Genomic DNA, 23,756 nt, shown 5'->3' on the forward strand with positions numbered 1-23,756 from the left:
GCCTCACAGCAAGAAGATCGCTGGTTCGAGCCTCGGCTAGGTCAGTTGACGTTTCTGTGGAGTTTGCATGTTCTCCCTGCGTGGGTTTCCCCCACAGTCCAAAGACATGTGGTACAGGTTAATTGGGTAGCCTAAATTGTCTGTAGTGTATGTGTGTATGAATGTGTGTATGTGTTTCCCAGTGATGGGTTGCAGCGTAAAACAAATACTGGATGAGTTGGCGGTTTATTCCGCTGTGGCGACCCCGGATTAATAAAGGGACTAAGCTGAAAAGAAAATGAATGAATGAATAAATGACAAATGCAAATTACAAAATGAAAACACTGACTGAATCGTTTTTAAGAACCGGCATAGGCTGTTTAATTTCCAATCATGTTGTTTTCCTTCTGTCAAATAAAAATAGCAGGCTACTGCAAATTGATCGCTCCACAGAAAATATACATTCAATTAATGCTCCGCTGTTATTATTGTATCACAAAACCTCTGTCAACATTTTTAATAGAAGTCATCAGTTTAAACAATATGACTTATTTCCTCTGTCTCACTCGCAGTTCATGTGTGTGTGCGCTGCGTGTGATGAAAGACAATGGCAATGTATGTTAAGGCTCATATGTTGACTTTGTAAAATATAGGCTACTACATGGCATATAACAGTTCTGCTGTTTACATATGATATTGCATTAATTTGTATACATGTTTATAAGGTTTATAAGGTATAAAATGAAAGCCTCAGTTTGGTGCAGAGTTAACATTATGCAAAAATCAAGAAAATCTTTGGATTTGTTTCATTCGTAGATTAAGCTATAAAGACCATTTTAAACATTGATATTATCTTATGCTTATGAAATGCGATCATTTGGTTGCTGTTTGGAGCCCAGCATTCTTATTTTTAAAAAAATAGGATGCAAAAATTAATCTTCTGTGATTTTTCTCTCCTCCGCTTGTTCTAAGCCTGTTTGTTTCTTCAGTTGAACACAAAACAAAATGTACTGAAGAATCTTGGGAAAAAAACAGCCATTGACTTCCATAGTTTGTTTTGTTCCTATTATGGATGTCAATGGCTGCTTTTTTTGACTGCTTTTTTCCAGCATTCTTCAGAATATCTTGTTTTGTGTTTAACAAAAGAAATAAATTCATAACAGTTTAAAAGCACTTGAGTATGAGGAAATGGTTAGGAAATGTAATCGTTTTACTGAACCGTACCTTTTAATACCATGTATAAATAGATGCTTTTTTTGGTCAGCCCGATCACAAGTGAGCGACACCACAATAAAGGTGTAAATGAGGTCTGAAATGTTTGGGCTTGTTCATTTTCACCCACTTCCACTTACACTAAAGTATCATATTTATCCTTTAATTGAGTTGTGTGCATGTGTGAATCTAAAGGCTCATGCATCTTTATAACTCATTAATAGCGTTTTTGGAAGCTATTTGTTTCACTAGCGATGAGCAGAGTGAGCATGCAGAATCAATCCCTAGCATTAGATGACAATTAATGAAAAACAGAAATACTTCGATACACAAGGTGGCGCTGCACAAATTTTTGCTTCTGACACTCGTAGTAGTCACCCTCACGCTTCTTCTGCATTCATCACGTAATAATATTCCTCCTTTTCTGTTTATCCTCCGCTACAGCACGCTTTTAAAGGTTTGCAATAAAAAGTTACAAGCTATGAAAGAAAATGAAGTGACGCGCCGTCAAATCCTAGTTAAATTATTGACTATTTCGTGCTTGAGCACCACCATGTGGTGTTTTATATAACCTCAGTGGCTCAGAAGCTCAAATTTAATTGGTCAGCCAGTTTTCAACATGGCACGTCAAACCAAAATGAGCCTGAGCTGCTCTTTTAAAAACAATGGGTCTAATTCACTAATAATTGCGTACATTTTATTTTATTTTTAGGTAAAGACTATATATATTGAGCACAGCAGGTTTAGTTAGCAGGAGAAGCCCTTTAGCTATGAGACCAACACCGTGTAAGTACATTTAGACTTGTTTTCAGTTGCTGTGTATGGTTAGAGGACACTTAGACTTGTTTTCAGCTGGTTGTGTATGGTTGTAGGACATTTAAACTTGTTTTCAGCTATCTATGTATGGTACTAGAAAAGTTTACCCTGTTTCCTTGGTTACTGTAAGAGCTTGTGTGTCGAGCGCAGACGGTTTCCCCCCACCCCCTGCCACAGTTTCGGGTGTTTTTACTCTGGAGGCGTGTCCAAACGCTAGGTAAAGACATTGAGCACAGTGTCTTATTGAGCACAGTAGGTTTAGTTAGCAGGAGAAGCCCTTTAGCTACGAGACCAACACCGTGTAAGTACATTTAGACTTGTTTTCAGTTGCTGTGTATGGTTAGAGGACACTTAGACTTGTTTTCAGCTGGTTGTGTATGGTTGTTGGACATTTAAACTTGTTTTCAGCTGTCCGTGTATGGTACTAGAAAAGTTTACCCTGTTTCCTTGGTTACTGTAAGAGCTTGTGTGTCGAGCACGGACGGTTTCGGGTGTTTTACTCTGGAGGCGTGTCCAAACGCCAGGTAAAGACTATATATATTGAGCACAGTAGGTTTAGTTGGCAGGAGAAGCACTTTAGCTACGAGACCAACACTGTGTAAGTCTCCCCACCCCCCACCATAGTTTCGGGTGTTTTTACTCTGGAGGCGTGTCCAAACGCCAGGTAAAGACTATATATATTGAGCACAGCAGGTTTAGTTAGCAGGAGAAGCCCTTTAGCTATGAGACCAACACCGTGTAAGTACATTTAGACTTGTTTTCAGTTGCTGTGTATGGTTAGAGGACACTTAGACTTGTTTTCAGCTGGTTGTGTATGGTTGTAGGACATTTAAACTTGTTTTCAGCTATCTATGTATGGTGCTAGAAAAGTTTACCCTGTTTCCTTGGTTACTGTAAGAGCTTGTGTGTCGAGCGCAGACGGTTTCCCCCCACCCCCGGCCACAGTTTCGGGTGTTTTTACTCTGGAGGCGTGTCCAAACGCCAGGTAAAGACATTGAGCACAGTGTCTTATTGAGCACAGTAGGTTTAGTTAGCAGGAGAAGCCCTTTAGCTACGAGACCAACACTGTGTAAGTACATTTAGACTTGTTTTCAGTTGCTGTGTATGGTTAGAGGACACTTAGACTTGTTTTCAGCTGGTTGTCTATGGTTGTTGGACATTTAAACTTGTTTTCAGCTGTCCGTGTATGGTACTAGAAAAGTTTACCCTGTTTCCTTGGTTACTGTAAGAGCTTGTGTGTAGCACGGACGGTTTCGGGTGTTTTACTCTGGAGGCGTGTCCAAACGCCAGGTAAAGACTATATATATTGAGCACAGTAGGTTTAGTTGGCAGGAGAAGCACTTTAGCTACGAGACCAACACTGTGTAAGTACATTTAGACTTGTTTTCAAGTAATTACATTACTAATGCTGTACTTAGACTTTACACACCTGAAACTTGCCTATAGCACTTATTTACTGTTGCTCTTATAGTTGTGTAAATTGCGTCCTTGTCCTCATTTGTAAGTCGCTTTGGATAAAAGCGTCTGCTAAATGACTAAATGTAAATGTGAGGGATTTCCACAAGGGCTTTCTGCAAAGCGGCACTCGTATACTCTTATGCTTTTATTTCTCTCTCTTTGTACATCGCTGTGCACGCTCACATTCCCTTTGTGTAGTCGTTAGTCATTTAACATCAGCAATAGTCATGCAAAGTATTCGGTGTGCACGAGTCTCGACCCAGCAGGTATGATATGCTGTTACTTTGTGGTCTCTCAGCTCAGCCCAGTGGTGAAGTAGCGGCGCAGCAGGGCGGATACGAGATCCCGGCTCGATTGCGGACACTTCATAACCTGGTGATCCAGTACGCGTCTCAAGGCCGATACGAAGTGGCTGTGCCGCTCTGCAAACAGGCACTGGAGGATCTGGAGAAAACATCAGGACACGACCATCCTGATGTGGCCACCATGCTCAACATCCTTGCCCTAGTCTACAGGTCTGAGATCAGTGTTTTTTTCTTTTTAAACTATTTTAAAAAGCAGCCACTTTGGGTACGAGATCAATGTAGCTGTAATAATTAACAATACGAATTGCTAATACTTTATATTTGGAGAATATAAACAGATGTTTCAATATAAAGTTAACATATACTTTCTATGTGAATTTGTGTTGAGTTTTTACTGCAAATGTCACATCCATAACGCTGGAATTGCACAGATACTAACCAGACCAATATGTGTGTGTTGTGTGTGTTCTTCAGGGATCAGAATAAGTACAAAGAGGCAGCTCACCTGCTGAACGATGCTCTGGCCATCAGAGAGAAAACTCTGGGTAAAGATCATCCTGCTGTGGCCGCTACGCTCAACAACCTCGCTGTACTGTACGGCAAACGTGGAAAACACAAGGAGGCCGAGCCGCTCTGCAAGAGAGCACTGGAGATCAGAGAGAAGGTCAGAATCTGCACATTTAACATATATTTTTGCAGACTTTCATAAAAAAAAAAATCTCCATTCACATGAATATGCAAAAACGCACTGTGATGCATGTTAAGGGCCTGCCGAACCAACAGGGGGCGATAGAGACACTTCCCACCAAATGGCGAGTTAACATCATACAAGTCATTCTAAAAGTGAGAACAGAGGCGAATTACTGCCCTGCTGCCCGACAATACGGAATATGTGATGCATTTGTCACAAGCGTGTGAACTTCTCATTCATGTCTTGCGCATTTGGTGTGAACCCAGCCATGTTGGCCAGTCAGTAGGAAGAAAACAGCGTGCATACTGACGTCATGAGGTGAAAATCTTCACCCTCGATGGAGTTTCGGTTTCAGTATACCTGATAGAGCCTCATTGTAGAGCTTCCTGATTTGTTGTTTTGGGCTCCTGCTGTAGTTTACATACACTCAAAGTGTGGCTGCATATTGAAAAAATCGAACATTGTAATTTTTAGTTTATATTATATATTATATATATATATATATATATGTATGTGTATATATATATATATATATATATATATATATATATATATATATATATATATATATATATATATATATATATATATATATATATATATATTTATTTATATATATATATATATATATTTATTTATATAGGTCATGCAGAATACATCTTTGCATTTAAAACGCAGCGCTCAGGAACAGTTTAAAACTGTTGTCATGTCAACTTGCTGCTGTAAACACAGTCCACAACGCTTTCCCCGCCTTCGCGCTCTTCTTATTGGCCCACTGTGCTAGAATTGAATGCGAATGGATTGGTTAAAATCAGCTGTCAATCACTCAGTCAACGCCTTCTGCCTTCAGATGACAGGAGCTACAACCGCGAAAATGTGAAGAGCTGAAGATGAGAATGAAAACAACACTGACAGATTTTGTTTTAGAAACCACCTAAAGTTACAAATAATGGCACATCTGATTACTGATCATGTGCTGAATGTTAATTCACCATCTACACTTTTCAAAGAGTGGATAAAAGACTTTCATTGGCTTCAAGTTCGCTATTAAAATAACTAAAGCATTCACTGTAAAGTCTGTGGGGTGGAATTTTCAGGTAATTGTTTGCCGCTGAATCTACTCATTTTAAGCAGGAGAGGTTCTGTTTAATCCTTCATTTAATCGCCAGATGCTGTCAGCCGTGCAGCTATATGTAAAATTTAACAGCACGTACACCATCGCAAAAGGGCTTGCACTGACTAAGATTAAACTATTATTGCAGCTCATGAAAAGACCGGTATTGCTATTAAAATGACGTATGCAAATAATAAGGTATATGTCAAAAGCATCTGTGCAATATCAGACACCACCTGTGAGATCAGCACAGTTAATGTATTGTTAACAGATTCATTCATGTCAAGCAGTGCGTGCAGGGCCGGTGAGCGGTCCGTGTATCTTTTGGTCACTCAATTATGTTTTAATGTTGATAACGGGATTTCGTTGAGGCATATTTCCCTCATGCAAGCATATATATTTTATTTGCTTGTTAGTTTTAATTAGTGTTTATTTCAAATGCAATAAATCTGTTTATATAAAACTTGTAGTGACGGTGCTCATAATTGGTCGGTGCGACTTAATATTGGCTGGTGCGCCTACATTTTTCAAGTTGGGAGCACCAGTGCTACCAAGCAAAAAGGTTAATTTCGAGCCCTGTTCATTGATGTACATTCAAATCATTCTTGTTTTTAAAAGTGCGAAAGAGATTGCATGCTGTCACATCTAAAGTCATCTTAATGTGAGCGCTTTAATGGTCAAATATATGCAAATTTGTCAAAACGGGGTGTTTAGTGATTATTCATATTAACCCTCATTTATGTAATAAACAAACGAGTTGAGAATCAAAAGACACGTGAAAGAGACGCCATTAAATAGAACCGTACTGCTCTTAAAATGACATTTTCCTGCGAATAATTTTGACTGATTATGATTTTTTCCATAATCGAGCAGCCCTACTTATAACTTTAAAAAGATAGCTTTTATTGTGTGTTGTGGTGCAGTATCATGCTAAGTTAGGACACCGTGTCAGTGTGGCAGCAGCATGAGTGGTCTTTGATGAACCCAAAAGAGCACGTGTCACTCCGCTACTCACCCGTTTGCACTGGCTGCCAGTTGCTGCTCGCATCAAATTCAATTGTTTGCTTACAAAGCGACCTCTGGCTTTGCTCCTTATCTGCTCTCACTTCTGCAGATTTATGTGCCCTCCAGAAACTTGCGTTCTGTGAATGAACGTCGCCTTGTTGTCCCATCCCTAAGAGGGAAGAAATCACTTTCCCGAACTCTCACATTCAATCTGCCCAGTTGGTGGAATGAACTCCCTAACTACATCAGAACAGCAGAGTCACTTGCTGTCTTCAAGAAACGGCTAAAAACTCAACTGTTTAGTCTCCACTTTCCTTCCTAATCTGTAACTGCCTCTCTGGCTATACCACTAACTGTACTCTCTCTCTCTCAAAAAAAAAAAACCTGGGTACTCTGATTAGTAGGGTGACCGTTTGTGTGCTGATTTATCAGGTAGCTGTTGGTAACACCTATTAAAAGTCTATAACATTACTAATGGGCTTCTCCGTGTCTACTGTTGTTGGTTTGCGCTGAGTCAGTTTACTAGCTTTTTTATTTTCAAGATCTGAGGTGAACTATCTGCTACTGCTTTCAGTAGCATCGCCGTAAATTTCATATAAAATTGTATTTAAACTTGCATTGGTAGTGTTAAACGCTGATTGAAGCACATGATCAGTACCTGAGGTGATCATTGTCTTCGTATTATTAACTGTTCTGCTGCGGGGTTGCAGAAATTTTCTAAAATCGAAATTTCATGTGTCGCTTTCGCAGATGGTTAGGACAAAAACTCCTTTTAACATATAAAATATAGCTTTTATTTAGTGTCGCCATGTCAGTGTGCCTGATTGGTATAATAATTCAATTGCCTATCATCAGTTATTCTTCACACGTGTGTGTTTGCAGGTTCTGGGTAAATTCCACCCTGACGTGGCAAAGCAGCTCAATAACCTGGCTCTGCTGTGTCAGAATCAGGGGAAATATGAGGAAGTGGAGTATTATTACCGCAGGGCTCTAGAGATCTACGAGAACAAACTGGGCGCTGATGATCCAAACGTGGCCAAGACCAAAAACAACCTGGTGAGACGAGAAATCCTCCTTATTAATGATATTTTGGATGCTTTGATATTCATATATTTGCTCTAAATGGAAGTGAACATTGTAGTGGTTTTGAATATGTTTCACTGTATGAGCTGACACATCTACTGGCACAGTAATAATGACCAATTCAAACAACATTTATCAATTTCCACAGTCCATGTTTACCTCTTCTTCTTGTTTTTTTTTTGCCAGTAATTTAGATTTGTGTTATATTACATTACATTATACAGTACATAAATCATATATGAGCAATTCCAGCATTATGGATGTGACATTTGCAGTAAAATCTTAAAACATAAATTCACAGAGAAAGTATATGTTAACGTTGTTGAAACGTTTAGATTTTCCAAAACAACTAGCCACAGAGTTATGGGGTCAGAAAAATATCAATGTGAAAATATTTTTTTATATATTAAATGAGGCAAATAACCATGCGTTATGGATGTGACCAACAAAGTTACAGTATACAACATACTGTGTAGAAATTCTGTGAATGAAACTGCACAAGCCAAAATAAATAATGCTAATCAAAAGGAGAAGAGTTGGCTCTTTGTAGAACAAAAATTATTGATTTTATTTTATTTGACATTTTTTGGATTTATGAGGAAAAAGCTTTGTTATGGACGTGATGTCTCTCTGTTATAGATGTGACAGATGTGAAATTGGCACTTTTTTTGAAACCGCATCACTTGGCTGCATGAGACCAATCGAGGATCTAATATAAATCAAATATAATAGTTGATCTGAATTGTAAATTGTGTGAAATACATCAAGTTTCAAAAAGATTTTCAATACTTATTAAGACCAGATTTGATTGAGTGATATTTGTTTTTAGCAGTATTGAACATACAAAACATATTTAATTACACTGTTCTAGTTTTAATGTAAACCCACTTAGAGATGCACAGCAAAGTTTTACCAGGTTACCATGTTTCTCCATCAAGTTTTAAAAGGTTTATATTTTATCATGTATTAACATAAAAAAACTGATCTAATTTGTCTTGTGTTTGTTGTTTTGATTTTTATTGTATTTATTTTTGGTGACTTTTGCCATGAAAAAGCCTTCCTATTCTTATGTTTGTCACACTTAAATTTTTCATATCAAACCAATTTAAATCAAAGATAACACAAGTAAACACATCATGCAGTTTTTAAATGAAGGTTTTTATTATTAAGGGAAAGCAAAATAGCCCTGTTTGAAAAAGGGTTGAGCTGCCCTTAGCAGTAGCAACTGCTATCAAAAGTTTTTGAAAACTTGCAGTGAGCCCCTTACAGTGGTGATGAATTTTGTCCCTATACAAATGTTGCAATTCAGCCATTATCGAGGGTTTTTCGAGCATGAACCGCCTTTTAAAGATCATGCCACAGCATCTCAGCTGGATTCAGGTCAGGGCTTTGACTAGGCCACTCCAAACTCAAAATCTTTGCAGAATTGTTGTAATTCAGCCACATTGGAGGGTTTTTCGAGCCTGAGCCACCTTTTAAAGGTCATGCCACAGCATCTCAGCTGGATTCAGGTCAGGGCTTTGACTAGGCCACTCCAAACATTAAATCTTTGCAGAATTGTTGTAATTCAGCAACATTGGAGGGTTTTTCGAACATAAACCGCCTTTTAGAGGTCATGCCACAGCATCTCAATTGGATTCAGCTCAGGACTTTGGCAAGGCCACTCCAACGTCTTCATCTTTGCAAAATTGTTGGAATTCAGCCATTTTGGAGTTTTTTTTTTTAGCATGAACTGCCTTTTAGAGTTCATGCCACAGCATCTCAATTGGATTCAGCTCAGGACTTTGGCTAGGCCACTCCAAAGTCTTCATTTTGTTTTTCTTCAGCCACTCACAAGTGGACTTGCTGCTGTGGGCATTTGATTACAGATGTGAAATTATTCTCTCATTATTCTCAGTGATGATTATCTGCTTTCCTCCCAGGCCACATGTTACCTGAAGCAGGGCAAATTCAAAGACGCAGAGACGCTTTACAAGGATATCTTGACCCGCGCACATGAGAAAGAGTTCGGATCGGTCAACAGTACGTACTTCCTTCTAAATCTTAAATGTAAAAATGATAAAATGCATGTAAATTGGTCATTAAAGCATGCATGGAGAGCACATTCATGTATTTTTTTATGTAAAGTTGAAGTCAAAATTATTATCCGTGCTTATACATTTTTATTATTTTTCAAATATTTCAAATATTATTCATCAAGGCTGCATTTATTTAATCAAATATAGATTAAAATTAGTTAAATTGTGAAATATTGTAATGATTTCAAATGCCCTTTTTCTGACTGAATCTAGTCTATAATGTATTTTATTTTTGGGATTGACTTTTCAGCATTATTACTCCAGACTTCAGTAACACGCGGTCCTTCAGAAATCATAACATTATGATGTGCAGTTATTTTAAAATATTTCTCTATTTCTATATTTTTATGGATTTATGATCGAATAAATGCAGACTCTGTGAAGAGAAACGCATCTTCAAAGCAATAAATGAATTGCTTAAATGCAATCTTTTGACCAGTAATGTGAATGCGCTTCTGCTGAGAACAGACAGGTTTGTGTTTTGCTTTTGCTTGGGCTGAATTAGTGAGCAGGTTTCAGAGGTTTTGTGTAATCTTGTTAAATGTGTTCATCTGTTGTGGCATCACAGCTCTTTAAACCAATCAGACGCTTACAGGATTATGATCAAACATCCACCTGCTGCTCCTGAAAGCTCCAAGAAGCTAATTATAGTAGAAAACTGGAGCGTTAGTTTCTGCAGCCAAATAGAGGCCAAAGATTAGAGAAATTAATAATGCATAAATGCGTATTATTTGCTTATATTTGTTTATGTATTTGCTTTCAGATGATAACAAGCCAATCTGGATGCATGCAGAGGAACGAGAGGAGAGCAAGGTATTGTTGGTTTTTACATATTGCTAGAAATGTGTTTAAATGTAAATGTTTGTGTTTTATATTTAAGGTTGAGTTAAGATTTTGGTTATTTTATTTATTTTAATTTTTAAAAAATTATATATATTAAATAAATGAATATTTTGGCCCACTACAATTGTTTTAATTCAGCCATAATTGAAGGTTTTTCGAGCATGAAACGCCTTTTAGAGGTCATGCCACAGCATCTCAATTGGATTCAGATCAGGGCTTTGACTAGGCCACTCCAAAGTCTTCATCTTTGCAGAATTGTTGTAATTCAGCCACATTGGAGGGTTTTTCGAGCCTGAGCCGCCTTTTAGAGCTCATGCCACAGCATCTCAATTGAATTCAGATCAGGACTTTGACAGGGCCACTCCAAAGTCATCTTTGAACAATTGTTGTAATTTAGCCGCATTGGAGGGTTTTTCAAGCATGAGCTGCCTTTTAGAGGTCATGCCACAGCATCTCAATTGAATTCAGATCAGGACTTTGACTAGGCCACTCCGAAGTCTTTATCTTTGCAGAATGGTTGTAATTCAGCCACATTGGAGGGTTTTTCGAGATTGAACTGCCTTTTAGAGATCATGCCACAGCATCTCAATTGGATTCAGGTCAGGACTTTGACTAGGCCACTCCAAAGTCATCTTCTTTGCACAGTTGTTGTAATTTACCCACATTGGAGGGTTTTTCGAGCATGAACTGCCTTTTAGAGGTCATGCCACAGCATCCCAATTGAATTCAGATCAGGACTTTGACAAGGCCACTCCGAAGTCTTCATCTTTGCAGAATTGTTGTAATTCAGCCACATAGGAGGGTTTTTCGAGCCTGAGCCGCCTTTTAGAGGTCATGCCACAGCATCTCAATTGAATTCAGGTCAGGACTTTGACTAGGCCACTCCAAAGTCGTCGTTTTTCACAATTGTTGTCATTTAGCCACCTTGGAGGGTTTTTTGAGCATGAACCACCTTTTAGAGGTCATGCCACAGCATCTCAATTGGATACATGTATGTCTGTGTCTACTTTCCAAACACTAAATTAAGCTATAAGCACATTTTTTATACTTTTATACTACAATGAACAAACAATAACAAATAAATGGGTAATTTAGTTTTCTTTTCTGAAACAGATCAGTCTCTGACTCCATTATTGATATTGACTTCATTGTATTTTACTTTATTCCATTTCAGTTTCAGTACAAATTTCATGCATTTTATGTCCTAATATAGTTGTCTAGTAAACCTAGAATTGTTCGTGACAAATATTGTCGTTCCCATGCTTGATGCATAAATATAAATGTTTAATTTCACTGCATTTTAATACGCCACCCAGTGTAAATCAGTTTGTCTGCTGGTTTCAGGGTAAGAGGAAGGACTCTGGTCCATACGGAGAGTACGGCAGCTGGTATAAAGCCTGTAAAGTGGACAGGTGAGCCTCTCAGAGGATTGTGGGTCTAAGTGTATGTGTGCAGGAATCTGTGCTTTGGAGTGATTTGTGTGTGTTTTGTGTCCTGCAGCCCGACTGTGAACACCACACTGAAGAGTCTGGGTGCTCTGTACCGCCGCCAGGGAAAACTGGAGGCTGCAGAGACGCTGGAGGTGTGTGCCACCAAAAACCGCAAACAGGTAAAAACTCACAAACACACACACAGCCATTTCATACCTGACCCTTGATCTTTAACAACCAGAGCTCCACTTCCTGTGCAGATGACTCATACAGGAAGACGATGTTTTCAAATTAGCTGAGAGTAAAATGAAAGTTCTTATTTGAAGGTCCCATGAAATAAAAATAAAGTGTTGTTTGGTTGTTACTATCATTATTGTTAGTTTTGAACATCAAGCGGTTCCCAATGGACGAAATAAAGCACCGCCCTACATTTTTTTTGCTCTGATTTCAGGAACCATATAGTGGCTATACATCACAATATTGGGAAAAGACTAAAATCTTACAGTCCGTTTCATGCTAACTTTAATATCGGACAGTCTTTTGGATTTCCTCCTTTTTGGAGCCAGCCTCTAGTGGCCAGTTGATGAACTGCAGTTTCAGTCACTTCCATATTGGCTTCACAAGAGAGACTTAGAGGTTGCTGCTTGTGTAAAAAGCTAATGAAGTGTTTTTTTATTCCAGGGCATCGATGTGATTAATCAGAGTAAAATGGTGGAGCTGCTGAAGGATGGAGGTGGTGCCGGAGGAGACAGACGTCAGAGTCGGGATGGAGGGAACGGCCCTGGAGGCCCACGAGGAGACTGTGATGGAGACGAAGCTGAGTGGAGCGGGGTCAGTGCAGATCTTACACACTTTTTGTATTATATTATGTACAAAACATGTTTTAAAGATAACAAACTGCCAATATTTATCCCTTTGAAGTGTACATTGGGCTATATGCACACAGACTTTAAATTTCAGCCAGCCAGCCTCAGCTCTTTCCATTATAAAATTGCCACTTTTAAGGTCTGATTTCTTTATAAATCTTCACTGCCTGATTGATATATGATATAAAGTGGGTCTCAGACCAGACAAAAAGCACTGTCTTAAAGAGCCCATATTATGGGTTTTTGAAAATGCCCTTCCATGTAGTGTGTAACATAGCTCTAAGTGAAGTGAAATATCCAGCTAAGGCTTAAATCTGTAAGTGTACAGTGTTTAAAACTATTGATTCATCTATAAAAGAGTCGACTCATAGTGCTTCAAACGAGTCGTCTTGATAACGAGTCATTAGGTGTTTCGCGATGACGCAGCTACGAAACACAAGTAGTTGGGCGCGCAAACCCGGGAGATTTGAAACCTGCGGCCCCGCCCACTAACAGAAAAAAAGTCTCACACACACACAGAGACACACAGAGAGACACCGGTCGAATGAAGTCACGCTGTGCAGATGGATATTATGGACAGTCTAATCAAAGATGAAACATCAGCAATAGAGCCCAGCCTTGAGCAGTTCTGAGTGCTTCTGAAAACTATATGCTTTCAAAGAAGACTTCTTCAGTTTGTTAAAGGAAGGATCAGTATAGACTGTCAGAACATGGATCAGTGCATCATGGATCAGTTTCTACCCCATTTCACAAGTGTAAGTAAGTGCGATTAAAATTATTGCCTCGTTTACTCTAGCTTGCACATGATGTATTTAGTTGTGTTTTGTTACTTGTAACTGCGTGTGCTGTATCAGGTTAACTCTTTATATTCTCATATCACGTGTAAAGCCACGTTGAAAACGCGACGCGTGCTGCTTTGATTACGGATCGTCAGCTGTTTACACACATGCAACGGACAAGTTTCAAAATATTTCAGCTCAATATTATTGTCTCCTCGTGTGTGTAACGCACGGGTATTCGCGGATATAACTGAGCGCCGCTCCTCTATGGACGCGCCGGCCCTGTGTGTGTATGTGTCTGTGTCTCCTCGTGTGTGTAACGCACGGGTATTCGCGGATATAACTGAGCGCCGCTCCTCTATGGACGCGCCGGCCCTGTGTGTGTGTGTGTCTGTGTCTCCTCGTGTGTGTAACGCACGGGTATTCGCGGATATAACTGAGCGCCGCTCCTCTATGGACGCGCCGGCCCTGTGTGTGTGTGTGTGTCTGTGTCTCCTCGTGTGTGTATCGCACGGTTATTCGCGGATATAACTGAGCGCCGCGCCCTCTCTATTTAGCCGCTCCTCTATGGACGCGCCGGCCCTCTGTGTGTGTGTGTGTGTGTGTGTGTGTGTCTCCTCGTGTGTGTAACGCACGGGTATTCGCGGATATAACTGAGCGCCGCGCCCTCTCTATTCAGCCGGTCCTCTATGGACGCGCAGGCACTGTGTGTGTGTGTGTGTGTGTGTGTGTGAAAAGAGCAAGAAGACTGTGACCTCCTCGCCAGTTCTTGGACTTTTTGCTCAATAAAATAGTTAGTCGTCAGTATTTTCTAGTCCATCGTCTGTGTTTACATTCACCCACTGGCAGCCAAAATCCACTATGAAGCGTGTGCACTGTGACTACTTTTATATTGTAGATTAGCAGCTGGGCATTTCACTCTCGCATTGAAGCCTTGTCCGTGTCGACCAATCGCAGCAGGCTGTTATCGGTCCAATCAGCGCAGATTAGCTTCGCGCTGAGGAGGGGTTTGGGAACAAATGAATCGCTGAACGATTCATATGGGAGTCGCTGGGATAATTAGGTAAAAATAAATGCAGATTATAAGACCATCAAAGTGTTTTTTGACCTTGCATGCATATTAGACTGTTGTTGGAGACCTTTACAACCTAAATATGACCCAATTTCATGTATAATATGGGCTCTTTAAATTCAATTTTCCCCTCCATGTCTTTAAAATATGACGGTTTATTTTACCCCAGTATTTTCGCCTGCTGATCCTGACGCCGCTAGCGGTTATAGTCTTTCATCTCGTTTTACGCTTGAACAACTAAATGAATGCTTAAGTCTATTTAACTGAATGTATTGTAATTGCGTTACAACATCGATGCTGTAAAAGAAACCTTATGAAATTGAAAATAGTCACATTAAGCTTTTACCGGAGGTTTATCATTGGCTAAAAAAAAACACTAGCTGTGCATAGAGCCCATTACACCGGTGTGATCAGTCTAGGCTGGTGTCTGGAGTTTACGATCACCACAGTGGGAGTAATGTTCAGCGCACACATTATTCACACAGCTCATGTTGCTAGGACGTTTACTCTATTGTTCTTCTCCCAGTTCAACAGTCACTTGCTTTAATGTATTTCAAAAGACGATGCATTAACATGTTGTAAATCCAGCAGCTCTAATCTGTCTTGCAGCCTATATAAAGATGATGGTGCCTATGTCCAATCATAGATCAAATAACACATTTATAAAGCTGCTGAAATGCACGCTCTTACACGTATTTGAGAATCAGAATATCAGTTTCTTCACAATATAGTTAGGACATTTGTTAACATGATTAGCAATGCATTCGCTTGGACACATCAATGCAATGCGTTTTAAATTACACATTTTATTTTTTCAAATTCATGTGCAGGGAGGATTTAAAGGCACAGTTCACCCAAAACATTTTAATTCTGCCATTATTTACTCACCATCGGCTTGTTCCAAACCAGTTTGAGTTTCTTTCTTCTGTTGAACACACACGATTGTATTTTAAAGGGCACATAGTTTACCTCTTTTTTTATGATTTAATATTAATATTATGGTTCTTCTGAGTGTGCCAGTTTAGGTTCAGTTTAAAACACAATTCAGATTGTTTTATTATAATGTGTTAAAAAGTGTCATGTTGGGGGCGTGTCCACAGTTCGCTGATTTAGGGGTGTGTTGCTTCACATGTAAATTAGTTTCGGCTTCCCGCCCAACGTAACAAGGGGGCGGGGCCATGAGCTCACCCGCTCTGTGTTTGCAACAGAGGCAGACTGAGAAGAGCAGGAGTGAGAGGATCCGCATTCAGTCGTACGACTCAGACACAGACCAAGCAGAGAGTACAAAATCATTTGTGTCTTTGTACAGTTTTACAGCCAACTGTGTGCTAGTTTCAAGTGCCGAGCTTGTACACCGAAACTAATAACCACGCACACTGAATTAACTTTGACTGAGGCCCCGGATGCGCCGCTGGAAGCCGTCACACGGCACACCAGACACTGTCTGTCGTGGCAGAAACATGAAGTGTCCCGAATCGTCGCGCCACGCATTTTTGAATCCTAAACATAGGTTTCTATCAGGGTACACATAACGGTGCTTCAAGTCTGCAGCGGTCCGTCGACTTGAGTGTACCCTGATAGAAACCTATGTTTAGAATTCTAAAACGCATGCTAGTTAAGATCACAGGGAGCTTCTGGAATCACGAGAAATGCAAACGGCTGAAGTATAAGGTAGACTCAATGAGAAGTACACATGTTTGCAAACCTACCTAAAGATACAACCAATAATTCCGATTAGAGCGATAATGTGGAGAATATTGATCTTGTGTTGAGCCCAATGAGCCTTGCATCTAAAAATAGAGCTAGCGTGTTCCTTTATTGATATCGCTTCGACTCACACTGAAAATGGCGGACGTGAATCAACAAACTGAGGATATGATGACGCGCCTGTCAATCAATATTGGTGGGCGGGGGGACCGCTCTCCTACGTAAAGTTGCGGTCGGTTTGAAAACCGCTCCAATTGGTCCACAGTTTTTTATGTTGTTAAATTGAAAAAAAAGCACTGGGTGTGTTTATATCACCCCAATATGACAGTCTATACACCATTCATGCTCATATGTCTGTCCAAACAGCTTGAAAAGTAGATTTTTTACCATAGGTGCCCTTTAAAAAATGTTCATAGCTGGAATCCATTGACTTCCATATTATTTTCTATTCTACTATTGAAGTCAATGGGTACCACCATTCTTCAAAATATCTTCTTCTGTGATTTAAATAAACTCATAAAGCTTCCAAACCATGAAGGAGAGTAAATGATGAGGTAATTTTCATTTTCTGTGTGAACTATCCCTTTATAGCCTGTGTGTGCAGTGGTTAAGGTTGAAGCTGATGATGTTTTGTGGACTCAGGATGGTAACGGTGGCCTGCGCAGGAGCGGTTCGTTCGGGAAGATTCGTGAAGCCCTGCGGCGCAGCAGTGAGATGCTGGTGAAGAAGCTGCAGGGCAGTGGCCCACAGGAGCCTCGCAACCCTGGGTGAGAGTACAATACAGCCTGCATGTGTATCTCCTTCAAACACATGATATGATGCTGTAATGGCACCTGTTCTCGTTTGGTTTGACAGGATGAAGAGGGCCAGCTCCTTAAATTTCCTCAACAAGAGCGCAGAAGAAACTTCACAGGTATGGTTTTTGTTTTGTTTGTTTGTTTGTTTACATTCACACACAGCCAACGTAATAGCTGATTTTCTGCTATCGTGCCAAATCGTTCTAAGTACACTTCGGTGCGGTTACGGTTGTTTCTCCACTGAGCCTGGATCAGCGCATCACGATTACAAACCGTTCTCGGCCCGGAACTGTGCTTACAGATTCTGTGTGTTGACGTCGCGGCTCTGTTGCCAAGCTACCACAGCTGGCTCAGCGGGAGCGCGCTAGTCATCACACATCCACAAGTAAACTACACTACATTTAACATTAAAAACTGATACAGGTCTAAACCATACAGTTTGAAAAGGGTTTTAAAACCATAGAGCAGTCTCTGGCAGACAAGGGAATCACTGGCCAACCACATTCTTACCAACATATTTATTAAAGTTATTATTTCATTAAATTCAATATAATTAACCGTGAATAATATAATTACTGACCCGTCATCTAAAATCTTAACTTTATAAAATAGCCTGTTGTTTTATTCGTGGCTAGAGCTTGATTAATTTGATTGACATCCTAGGCAATGAGACCTTTACTTCGCCTGACTGAGTGTGAGTTTATTGCATGTAGCACCGTATTTGGCAACTGTCCCGTTTTTCCTGGGAGTCTCCTGTATTTCAGACCTATCTCCCGTTTTGTTCTGTCTCCCGGAATTTAACCCCCCCACCCCCGGTCCTCAGGTTTTTGGTACAGTCACTAACACCACTGGATCACCGACATTGATGTAATGTCCAATCGCAGGCTGCCTGAAACCATAACCACCCCAAACCCCCCCCACCCCCGGTCTTCAATTGCTCTTCAATTTTCGGTCTTCAATTTTCGTAGTTTTCAGCATGCCACTCTGCACGGCACCTACACATCAGTCCGCCTCTGCCCCCCCCTAACGGATCCTGTATTTTCAGAGTCAAATATTGGCAGGTATGGTATTAGATAGGACAAAAACTCGCTCTGATATGGGTGAGAACTGTACCAATGACTGCATGCACTGCTGAAAGACTTTTTGTTGCTGGTAAAGGAGGGGGGAGCAGTAGCTCATTTGCATTTAAAGTCACACAAAAACCAGTGTATGTTTGTTTTCAGCAAATAAAAACAAAGCTGATGAAATGAAGACAGCTGATGGAGTATACACTAACCTGCGTATTATTCAGACACAAGATGGCGCCAAACTGACAAAAACACAAAGCTGACAGTAACGAAAACAGCTGATGGAGTATACACTAACCTGCACATTATTCAGACACAAGAGGGCACCAAACAGACAAAAACACAAAGCTGACAGAAACTAAAACAGCTGATAGAGTATAGACTAACCTGCGCATTATTCATACAGAAGATGGCGCCAAACTGACAAAAACACAAAGCTGACAGTAACGAAAACAGCTGATGGAGTATACACTAACCTGTGCATTATTCAGACACAAGAGGGCGCCAAACTGACAAAAACGCAAAGCTGACAGAAACTAAAACAGCTCATGGAGTATACACTAACCTGCACATAATTAAGACACAAGATAGCACCAAACAGACAAAAACACAAAGCTGAAAGAAACTAAAACAGCTGATGGAGTATACACTAACCTGCTGATTATTCAGACACAAGATGGCTCCAAACAGACAAAAACACAAAGCTGACAGAAACTAAAACAGCTGATAGAGTATAGACTAACCTGCGCATTATTCAGACACAAGATGGCGCCAAACAGACAAAAGCACAAAGCTGATAGGAACTAAAACAGCTGATGGAGTATACACTAACCTGCTGATTATTCAGACACAAGACGGCACCAAACAGACAAAGCTGACAGAAACTAAACTGGCTGAATAAAGCATACTGACCTAAACATTATTAAATCATAAGACGATGCCAAACAGTCAAAAAAAAGTAGCGTGACAGACGAGCAGATACATATAAATGTGCATGCAAGTATATGTATGTGAATGTATTCACTGATGTTCAAGGTGATTGTCAGTTCCCAGATGAGCCTTAGTGTTATTCAACGGTTGTTATCTAGGAATAACATACCTTGGAATTGCAACTAACCAATCAATCCATCAATAATTCAGCATAACACACCATTAAATTGTTTACAGTAAGATTATGCATTATGATTTTGTGCTGACTTTAAATCTCAGTTGTTGTGACATGCTGTTTAAGGGTGCTTCCACATCTACTGTAGATGTTTGTTCTGGGACATGACGCTTTTGTTCCCTTATCTTGGTTGGTTTGGACAAATGTGAAACCTGCAGTCGTGCTCAGATCCTTGCCAAACAATCGGTCCAAAATCGCCTGAATGAGGTGGTCTTGGCTTGGTTGAAACGAACTCTGGAGCGCATCGATTGTAGTGAGAAAACAATACCATCCAACAAACTAATGAACCAGGCTATTTCACTGTGTATAACGGTTATGTAATAGCCATATAAATGGCTATATGAAGAGAGAATTATTAGTAGGGCGGGATGTCATTGCTACCAGTAAATGTTTTATGTCAAATATGAAAGTGAAAGCATGTTGAACTATTACAGAGAGCTGTTTATCTATATATATATATATATATAATTTTTGGGGGGGATTTTTCACTTTTATTATGATCGGACAGTAGAGATTTCAGACAGGAAAGCATTGGGAGCAGAGAGAGGGGAAGGATCGGCAAAGGACCTCGAGCTGGAAATCGAACTCTGGTTGCCGTAAGCATGTCGATGCTAATTGTCGGCGCACAGTACCAATAGGCTATTGACGCTGACACCGAGAGCTGTTTATCCGTTAGGAAAATTGACCGACCTGCAGTTTTGGTTTATCTATTGTTTCTCTCTATAATGTAAAGCCTATAATGCACAATTCTATGTATGAGAAAGTCTTATTTCTGATTTATATTTGGTGACAGTGGTGTCTAGAGGTGTCACTATTCAAAATTAAAGTGCACATTTAGCTTATAATGCCATTTTGGTCATCCACATAAATTAAAATAACAACACTGGGAAGAGAATCAGCACCTCCAAGTCCGAGGCCATGGTGCTCCACCGAAAAAAGATGGCTTGCCATCTCCAGGTTAGAGGAAAGTCCTTATCCCAGGTGGAGGAGTTCAAGTATTTTGGTTTTTTTTAATGAGTGAGGGAAGGTTGGAACATGAGATTGACAAGCAGATTGGTGCAGTGTAGCAGAAACACTGTCAATGTACCGGTCCATTGTGGTAAAGACTGAGATGAGCCGAAAGGCTAAGCTCTCGATTTACCGGTTAATCTACGTTCCTACTCTTACCTATGGTCATGAGCTTTGGGTCATGACTGAAAGGACAAGATCTTGGATTCCTTCGAGGAACTCTGTCACCCGAGAGGAGCTCGTAGTAGAGGCGCTGCTCCTCCACATCAAGAGAAGTCAGCTGAGGTGGCTTGGGCATCTGTTTCGGATGACTCCTGGATGCCTACCTAGGGAGGTATTCTAGGTATGTCCCACCGGGAGGAGGCCTAAGGGAAGACCCAGTCCACGTTGGAGGGACTATGTCTCTCGGCTGGCCTGGGAACGCCTCGGGATCCCCCCGGAGGAGCTGGAGGAAGTGTCTGAGGAGAGGAAAGTCTGAAGTTCGCTCCTGAGAATGCAGCCCCTGCAAACTGGCCCCAGGATAAGCAGACAAAAATGAATGACTGATTAGCTGAGCGGGACTCATAAACAAATAATCAGTGGAACTCTGACCAATGTGAGGAGAGTTTACTCGCACGTGACTTGTTTGAAGTATTTTTGTCCGTTTAGAAACTTTGCTGTGTAAAAGTAAACCACACCAAGCGCACAACGCAATATCGTAACAATTTTAATCCCTGTTTCAGAACAAAACAATCGATCTACAGAAGTGAAAGCACCTAAATGTATGCTTTTTGTATTATTGTATATGTAACATATTAAATTGTCTGTGTGTGTTTTCAGGAATCTAACAGCAGTCTGTCAGAATCCAGAGGACTGAGCGCTAGTAATGTGGACCTGACCAGACGCAACTCTCTGATCAGTTAGAAAAACCACACCTGGACGTGGGACAAGTGCTGTTTGCTACCTACTTGAATCGAAAATATTATAAAATGATCCTCACTCAAAAAACATTTCCTAAGAAAAAGAAAAAAATGTCTTTTAGTTTCACATGGCTTGCGAAACCTGGCCTACGTCTCTGCTTTTGCCATTAGCGACACTCGACGAATGCAAACGTACAAAAAACATAAACGTAGCACGCTACCATTTACTATACCACAAACTCCAGAGACATCTAGTGGTCAAGTTATGTCAAAGCATGGCATCAAAATCACGTAGTTTAGCATACAGCGATCAAATACTGTCTGTACGAAGCATACGTTTTCGCTAATATCGACGCTGTGGGTTTGTCATTTAGGAAAGTTCATATATAAATATAGTCGTAAATGCAAACTCGATTCACAAAATGACCTCACCAAGCGTGGAAGATGATATTGCGAATGCACTTGCGAAAAATACATACATACAACAGGTCAGAGGTCACGAGCACTGACTGGTACAAACCTCACGTTTGCCTTCTGAGTTTTATGTATATAATGATTTAAATTATTTAAGGTCTTTTTGTTTCATGAAATTAGCGCACAAGGATCGTGTTTACACTGTAGCTCGACGTCTGTCCCCTGGAGCGACTGGAAAACCTGTACGATGAAGGATTCTGCTTTACAATCTCACGATTTACGTTGAGCTCCTATTTATTATTTGATGCAAAATTCCTAATTCAACATTGCATTGTTTACTTGACTGTCTTTCGTCACAGATCTGCTGAGGTAAAAGGTCAAGCTTATCTTAAACTCTAATTTCCCGTGGGTTTATAATGTGTTTTTTCATTTTATATGATTTTCTAGTTGCTGGAATATTTCTGGATCACCATATGAATCAGAGCCGTGTCTGAAATGAGACGAATCCTCTCGTTTTTGTTTTATCTTTTGTTCATGTGAAAAACAACTTATTAAATATCCTAATAAGAACGTCTGTGTGTACAATACATGTATGTGTACATTTGCACCTTTATGTGACTCTGTTACCATTTTTTTCCCACCATTGATTAAGATGTGGTTGATTTTTAAATGTTTTTTTGACAGAAAACACTAGCGGGATCCAGCCATACAAAATGGGCAAATCTCATGACTAAATGTTTCATATTTCACCTCAAATCATAAGCTATTATGAAAATTAGGCAGTTGTTTGCATTATAAATACTGGAATGTTTAAGTACCATTAGTTTTTTACATGATTATGACAATAATAAATACATTTATTTCATCTATTTCACATCGTGTCTCAAATTTTGAACAGTAATGTGAGTTTAGCAGTTCATAATGTTACCCTAAACATCTTAAAAATTAAAAATCTTAAGAAAATATTAGTAATTTTATGCAATTCTCCGATTAAATGTAGTCTTTTTCTACTATTTTGAGGTGAAATGTGAAACATTTTACTTTTTAAGAGATTTTCTCGGAGCGAATGTATTACATAAGCTTACCAATGCTAATTCATGCTAATGTTTGCGTTTTATTACGCTGAACGCAAATTGAACGATTCTAGCAATTGTGATGAAATAATCCAGGAGAAATGAATGTTGGAACAATGATATATGGGTACGAATGTCACTTAATGATTGTAAAATACCGATTTTTGACTTTACAAACACACACACACACACATACATACGCGCTTGTGTTTTCTCCTCATGCTTCTAGCACGTGCAGGTGTGTAGTTTCTAATAATAATGCCGTGTTTACACCACATATGAATGTGAATCCACCTTTGCCTGTACTGTTTGTCATGAAATCTGATGATTTGTGTTGCCTTTCTCTAGTTTTTACACCGCTGTTATTGACCTATACATCACTTGTTAGATTGTGCTACAGATATACAGCTTTCCCCTCAGCACTGATCTCGGAACGGCGCCCCCCGGTTGTTTAATCAGAAATTGCAGCGCTGTAGAAGAAACATGCTGTCAGATCAGTTATGAGGGAAATCACAGCTCAGTCGAGTGTTTATTCAGATTCAGTCTTTCCTCAGAGATGCGTTTCACTTGTGAAGGGGCCAACAACCTCATGTGTGTTTTAATAAAAGGTTCGGAATAAACTCTGCTTTTCAAACCAAACTCTGTGTCTGTGTTGATTAGCCTACTTAAATGTTTGGCAGTCAAAGAAAATGTCTCAAGCTTTTCTGGAGACATACACTCACATTTTATTAGGTACACCTTTCGAGTTCTGGGTTGGACCACTTTTGCCTTCAGAACTGCCTTAATCCTTCGTGGCATATTCAACAAGATACTGGAAATATTCCTCCGAGATTTTGCTCCATATTGACATGATAGCATCACGCAGTTGCTGCAGATTTGTCAGCTGTACATCCAT

General features: G+C 39.9%; 1 protein-coding gene across 3 annotated transcripts in view; it reads left to right on the top strand.

Moving 5' to 3' along the window:
* Nucleotides 1–23,500, top strand: part of klc2 (kinesin light chain 2) — a 29,784-nt gene extending 6,284 nt beyond the window's left edge. For 2 of the 3 annotated variants that reach the window (XM_056460959.1, XM_056460960.1), the window contains exons 4-14: nt 3,764–3,980; nt 4,245–4,434; nt 7,463–7,636; nt 9,586–9,685; nt 10,505–10,554; nt 11,929–11,996; nt 12,085–12,193; nt 12,696–12,845; nt 17,030–17,205; nt 17,294–17,351; nt 21,295–23,500. In XM_056460959.1, the coding sequence (XP_056316934.1) occupies nt 3,764–3,980; nt 4,245–4,434; nt 7,463–7,636; nt 9,586–9,685; nt 10,505–10,554; nt 11,929–11,996; nt 12,085–12,193; nt 12,696–12,845; nt 17,030–17,205; nt 17,294–17,351; nt 21,295–21,378 (1,376 nt within the window). In that variant the 3' untranslated portion in view covers nt 21,379–23,500. The remainder of the gene's footprint in view (nt 1–3,763; nt 3,981–4,244; nt 4,435–7,462; nt 7,637–9,585; nt 9,686–10,504; nt 10,555–11,928; nt 11,997–12,084; nt 12,194–12,695; nt 12,846–17,029; nt 17,206–17,293; nt 17,352–21,294) is intronic. The other variant, XM_056460962.1, reaches the window with a different exon arrangement.
* Nucleotides 23,501–23,756: the final 256 nt, after the last annotated feature.

Source organism: Danio aesculapii, chromosome 7 (genome assembly GCF_903798145.1).
Source record: "Danio aesculapii chromosome 7, fDanAes4.1, whole genome shotgun sequence".
Classification (NCBI taxonomy): Eukaryota; Metazoa; Chordata; class Actinopteri; order Cypriniformes; family Danionidae; genus Danio; species Danio aesculapii.